The sequence below is a fragment of the Pseudorasbora parva genome, chromosome 14 (genome assembly GCF_024679245.1).
Source record: "Pseudorasbora parva isolate DD20220531a chromosome 14, ASM2467924v1, whole genome shotgun sequence".
NCBI classification, from domain to species: domain Eukaryota; kingdom Metazoa; phylum Chordata; class Actinopteri; order Cypriniformes; family Gobionidae; genus Pseudorasbora; species Pseudorasbora parva.
The window spans coordinates 44,473,323-44,479,633 of NC_090185.1; the positions used below are offsets into that span (position 1 = coordinate 44,473,323).

At 40.8% G+C, this 6,311-nt stretch overlaps 1 protein-coding gene across 1 annotated transcript; it reads left to right on the forward strand.

The window, feature by feature from the left end:
• Positions 1–541: 541 nt before the first annotated feature.
• LOC137040670 (uncharacterized protein C14orf93-like) lies at positions 542–1,322 on the forward strand. The gene is made up of 3 exons (XM_067416463.1): positions 542–680; positions 840–958; positions 1,088–1,322. The coding sequence occupies exons 1-3, from the start codon at positions 656–658 to the stop codon at positions 1,292–1,294; spliced, it is 351 nt and encodes a 116-aa protein (XP_067272564.1). The 5' UTR covers positions 542–655; the 3' UTR covers positions 1,295–1,322.
• Positions 1,323–6,311: the final 4,989 nt, after the last annotated feature.

The window sequence follows — 6,311 nt, forward strand, 5'->3', positions numbered from 1 at the left end:
ATAAACTGCTTTATATTTCAAAAAACATCTATGGAGCATAGTAGCATCATTTCACATTAGCTGATGGAGCAATCAAAGCATCAGATTATTCTATCCATAGTTCTATGAAAACATATAAACAGTCGCGACTGTCTGCTATCTAAATGATCAGTGAACTCTCCCCTTTTGACTGACACATCATTTGAGCCAATCGGTGCATCTATGAGGTTGTCTCAAGCCTCCAAGGAGCGCTCGAGATGCAGAAAGTCCCACCCTCACTTTGAGTGGCAGTAATTCGATCCAATTGCATCAGACTTCGAAAATGACGGTCTTGTCTGATAGCCAATGAAATTCTGAACGTATTAATATACAATTTTAGCATGACGAATCAACCGGTCAGCATACAGTCACATGCACAAAACTTGTTACCAACTCGTCCCTCTGTGCGCATAGCCGGAGCACACGGTTAGCATTAGCTTCAGCTGTCTGTGGAGTGTTTACATTAGTTTGAGCTTGGGTAGGTCATCGATCGCAGAGAGAATCATGGAGAAACACTTTTTACTCGACGAAGCAGTGAAGCAGAGCGTTCGGCGTGACAGTAATGAGTCGAATGATGACATTACTGAAGATTAGAGGGAGGTTTCATCCGTCGACTCGATAGCGGAGATGTTTTTGGATGGCGGAGATGTTAATCTCGACAAGTAAGTGTTTTTATCATATTTTATAACTCTTTATGACTTTTTATTGAGGTGCGTTTTGATGTGTAAGTAACTTTTTCTATTTTCTCCTTTATTGTTTAAGTTCTTTTACACATTTTTTTTTATTCATATCACTCTCATTTAACGTTAATTGTTTTCCAGCTGCATGTAAGACATATTACGAGACAGTACGAAGGAGCTTCAGGTACAAACATCCAGATCTTGCATCGCAGGCAGAAGCTGTGAAGAGTTCAGCTCGGAGTCGATCGAGAAGAAAGAGGGTAAGATTTATTAGATTAGATCAGTTTTTGGTCAATGTGACTATTTTTCAGGTACATTAGAGATGTGTTGAGCCCATATGTGATTGTGCATTGTGCAATACTGATTGTCTTTATTGGTTGTTTTTACAGCTGCTAGAAGCAAGACAGAGTGTGCTAGCTGAGGATGAGGTGGGCCTTTGGAAGTGCGCTACCATAGACCTGATGTCTGATGAGGAAGACGGCATCGTTGGCGGGGTTTCTGGATGGATTGTGAGACCTCCATCCTTTCGCAGCCAGGAGCTCACCGAGCCAATCTCATACGTTTTGTATTTGGTTGTGTGTTTGTGTTTGTTCTAATAAAGCTCTTTCTTTGAATAAACTGCAAGTCCCTGGCAAATTTTCCTTTCCTCAATACATGAATGTCCTTGGTGGTAATAATAGTGTAGTCCATGGGATAACAATGACATGACTACACAACATAAGAGCATATCACATGAATATGAATAAATAAAATTAAATAATATGCAAATAATTATATATATAATTATATATAAAATATGCTAATAATAATTATATATATATATATATATATATATATATATATATATATATATATAATTATATATATAACATAATGTATGTAAAATTATTATAATTTTGGGGTTTAAATTTATTAATGACCCAGGTTAATCAAAAGTAACTGATCTGCCAACCAATCATGAGTGAATTTTCTTGTTTCAATTCAACCAATACTGAGTGAGGAAATTCAAGCCATTCTGGCAAGGCGCCGCCCAGCGCTGCTATTCATATGCTAATTAGAGCCATTAGCGCCGGCGCCAGTGCCTCTGCGAGCTCCACATACGTCATGGTTCGTTTCCGTCAATATGTGGCACAGACGAACGCGGTGTTCACAGGCTGTAAATTGTCGTTAATTGTCGTTAATCAGGGAGATTTCCGGCCGTTTACAGGGATGAAAATCCTACTTTTCATGCAGTGGGGGCCCGTGGCGGCTCGGCACGAGACCTCACAAAACAAAAGGCGCGCCAAAGAAATACAAGGTAAGCAATTTTGCTTATATTTTGTTTTGTGTGGTCCCTTGTGAGCTGCTGCCCATGGGTAACTACCTATTGCCTTACTAAACGAACCTATAATTGATTATTACTAAACAAATGTTTGAAATACATAATTAATTTGAAAAAGACGGGGAAGTAATTTCCAGGTCTTAGGGAAAGCGCCTGCGTAGATTAACACATGCAAGAAGCGCTGTGTGTAGTTTTAGATTAAAAGACGCAAGAAGTGAGTATGAATGTATGAAGTGCATTCAAAACACATGCAAGAAGTGCTGTGTGTAGTTTTAGATTAAAAGACGCAAGAAGTGAGTATGAATGTATGAAGTGCATTCAAAACACATGCAAGAAGTGCTTTGTGCTCGTCTGCAGGAGAAGCAGAGGTGTGTGTGTGTGTGTGTGTGTGTGTGTGTGTGTGTGTGTGTGTGTGTGTGTGTGTGTGTGTGTGTGTGTGTGTGTGTGTGTGTAAGGGTGCTCTTGTCTGGGAGGTGATCCAATCAAGTTTGACTGAGCCAGACAAGAAGTGCTTGAGCTGTCAGGATAGGGAGAGTGTTGTAAAAAGCGAAGTGAGTCGGAGGGTGGAGACAAAATAAAAGTGTATATTGTCTGTATATAATTTGTAAGATAAGAAAAAATAAAAGAAGTGTCTAATCAACAAATAGAGAAACAAGAAACTGATCGACACACTAATCGATGGCACAAACAGGGGGCAAGACCCAAACGCACTCGAGACATCAGATTGTCACGAGCTTCATATATTGCTGCCGTTGCATGCTCTACCCCAGACAAAAGGATTGCAAAAACTAGTTTCCGACCACCATCGATACATCTCGAAAACAGATTTGAAGTATTAATGAATGTGGGTGAGGAATCCCCAAACGTGATGAATATGATCGAACACAGATTGCATCAGCCCACAGCAAACACTAATGCTAACAGGCGATCAAGGTCGAGCAGACAGCGGCCCTCAGCGCAGAGCACAGCCGAGCCAAGGACTCTGATAGTGGGTGACTCTACAGTCAGAAACATTCGCAGCAGAGATACAACTACATGCTGCCTTCCACAAGCAACCATTTCTGATGTAAACAGGGAAATTGAGAACATTCTGATGAAACATAATCCAAATCAACTTATAATTCATGTGGGGAAGAACGATATTCAGAGAGAGCAGTCAGAACTCATGAAGTCGGACTTCAATGAACTTTTTGAAACACTTAGGAAACTGAAAGTTCAGCCGTTCATCAGTGGACCACTGCCAGCAAGAGGAACAAATAGATTCTCACGGTTGCTTGGGCTTAATACATGGCTGCAAAAAACCTGTAACATGAATGGAGTGAACTTCATTGATAACTTCAATCTCTTCTGGAGTCAGAGACAACTGTTTACATCAAATGGCCTCCATCCAAACAAACTTGGTGCAAGAGTGCTAAAGGACAATATTTATTTTTCCCTTCATCATCCTTCAGCTGTGTGTTTTAACCCACTCAACCTGATACAGAGTATGGATGACCACAGGACTTCATTTCAGCTCCTGAATGGACATTCGGCTGACACATCCCACAAGGACAATGATAACACCACACAGCCACAACAATTGCTCTTGGACACACTCCCAGCTGAGCCCTGCCCACAGATCTCACTACAGACAGGCTGTGAAGGATTAGAACTGCTCCAAGATTCAGCACCCAAAGATAACTTTCTTGAAAATGGACAGCAAAGCCAGGACAACATACTTCAACTTCCGATAACACCAGAGCAACCGCCCCTCTCACCGGACATGTCATTCCTCTCTCCAGCATCCCCAAATCTTCTCAGAGAAAATGGAGGAACTGATTTTTGTTGGAACTAGACTATCACACTCAATTGCTGCGAGCCCCCAGATATCAACCAAAAAGCGTCGAGCCCCACAACCACCAAAGCCTGTGGGCCCAGCTCCCCCTCCTCCTGTGAGATTTCTTAGGTCACAACGCCAGGGCCCACACCCTCCTCCATCTGTTGTAGGTGAACCAAAAACAACTGATTCCAGCTCTCAGTGATGTGTTGTGGGTCCCCGCTATGATAACAGTACCTTTATCAAATGTTGACAAAACAAGTGGGAACCCAGTGTGCCTGCCTCTTTCTCTATCTCTGTTCTGTCACGTGAAAGAAAGTCTAAGGCCTTGTCAGGCCGTTTAACAAACCAATATAATCTGCTGCCTGTTACCTGTCAAACTGAGACTAATGTGGGTGAAAAAATTAATACTGTTAAGTTAGCACTTTTAAACATCTGTTCACTTAAGAACAAATAATTTCTAGTCAGCGACTTAATAACCACAAACAACCTTGATTTTTTTGCTTCTAAATGAAACGTGGTTAGAAGAAAACTGTAGTGCAACAGTCCTCAATGAAGCAGCCCCTCCTAACTTTACTTTTATGAGTGTCTGCAGATCTGTTAGGAGAGCTGGGGGTGTTGCTGCTCTTTTTAAAGATTTCTATCAATGTAAGCAAGTATCATTTGGTGATTATTTGTCTCTAGAATATCTGGGTATTGTGTTAAAAGGTTTTCCACGCATCCTGCTTATCATTGTTTACAGGCCTCCAAAGAACTCTCCAGCCTTTATTGAGGAATTTACAGAACTGTTTTCAATAATTTCCTCAGAGTTTGACTGTTTTGCTATTGCTGGGGATTTTAACATTCACATAGATAATATTGAATCCAGTACAACAAAAGAGCTCATGACTGTTCTTAACACTTTTGATTTGACACAGCATGTAAATGGACCCACACACAATCGTGGACACACTCTAGATTTACTTATCAGTAAGGGTCTAAACATTTCATCGATTGTTATTAAGGATGTGGCACTGTCTGATCATTTCTGTATTTTCTTTGACATATCAATCTCTCCTGCCATTGAAGCTAGATCTGTCTCTGTCAAAAAGAGATCCTTAAATGAGAACACTAATGTGCTGTTTATGAAGGCTTTATCTCTAACACCAAGCATATCTGCAGACTCTGTTGATTTTCTCCTTGACTCCTTTAACTCAAAAGTTAAGAGTGTAATTGATGATATTGCCCCTCTGAAAGTCAGGAAAAAGAGTGGCAAACAAAAGGCACCATGGAGAAACTCAACAGCAGTTCAAATATTTAAAAGACAATGCAGAAAATCTGAACGAAAGTGGCGGAAGACAAAACTTGTAGTCCATTATAACATCTATAAAGACAGCCTTCATGCTTTCAATGTTGAACTAGGCAAAGCTAGACAGACCTTCTTCTCAAATATTATAAACAAACACATAAACAACACGCGCACTCTTTTTGCTACTGTAGACAGACTAACAAACCCCCCGAGTCACATTCCCAGAGAAATGCTCTCAGACAGCAAATGCAGTGAGTTTGCTTCCTTCTTCTCAGAGAAAATCAAAAATATCAGAAAGGCGATCAGCACATCCTCTAGTTGCTCTGGGGTCAGTCAGATCAGACCAAACCCTCGGAAAATTACTATGTCTGATTTCGAAACAATTGACAGTAAAATTTTAGAAGACACAGTACAGCATCTTAAAACATCAACCTGCGCCCTTGACGCACTCCCCACTTCTTTTTTCAAAAGTGTGTTAAACTGTTTGGAAGCAGATCTCCCAGAAGTGGTGAACTCCTCACTTCTCTATGGGACTTTTCCAACCGCCCTTAAAACTGCAATAGTTAAGCCTCTTCTGAAAAAGAGAAATCTGGATAACTCCATACTGAGCAACTACAGACCAATCTCAAATCTCCCCTTCATAGGCAAAATCATCGAAAAAGTTGTTTTCAATCAACTAAACAAATTCTTAAACTCAAACGGATTCTTTGACAATTTTCAATCTGGTTTCCGACCGCATCACAGCACAGAGACAGCACTCATAAAGATTATAAATGATATTCGCTTAAATACTGATACAGGCAAAACATCAATTCTGGTTCTACTCGATCTCAGTGCTGCATTCGACACTGTTGACCACAACATACTTCTAGACAGGCTGGAAAACTGGGTCGGGCTTTCTGGGATGGTCCTCAGATGGTTCAGATCATACTTAGAAGGGAGAGGTTATTATGTGAGTATAGGAGACCATAAGTCTGAGTGGACATCCCTGACATGCGGAGTCCCACAAGGGTCAATTCTAGCACCACTCCTGTTTAACCTGTATATGCTGCCACTGAGCCAAATAATGAAAAAGAACAATATTGCTTACCACAGCTATGCTGATGACACCCAGCTCTACTTAGCACTGTCACCTAATGACTATAGCCCCATTGACTCCCTGTGCAAATGCATTGACGAAGTTAACAA

What these genes read in the sequence shown, in the direction of transcription:
- LOC137040670 (XM_067416463.1), top strand. Translation starts at nt 656, where the DNA reads ATGGCGGAGATGTTAATCTCGACAA. An exon ending in GGAGATGTTAATCTCGACAA is followed by an intron (nt 681 to 839) that starts GTAAGTGTTTTT and finishes ATTGTTTTCCAG; the next exon opens with CTGCATGTAAGACATATTAC. An exon ending in GTCGATCGAGAAGAAAGAGG is followed by an intron (nt 959 to 1,087) that starts GTAAGATTTATT and finishes TTGTTTTTACAG; the next exon opens with CTGCTAGAAGCAAGACAGAG.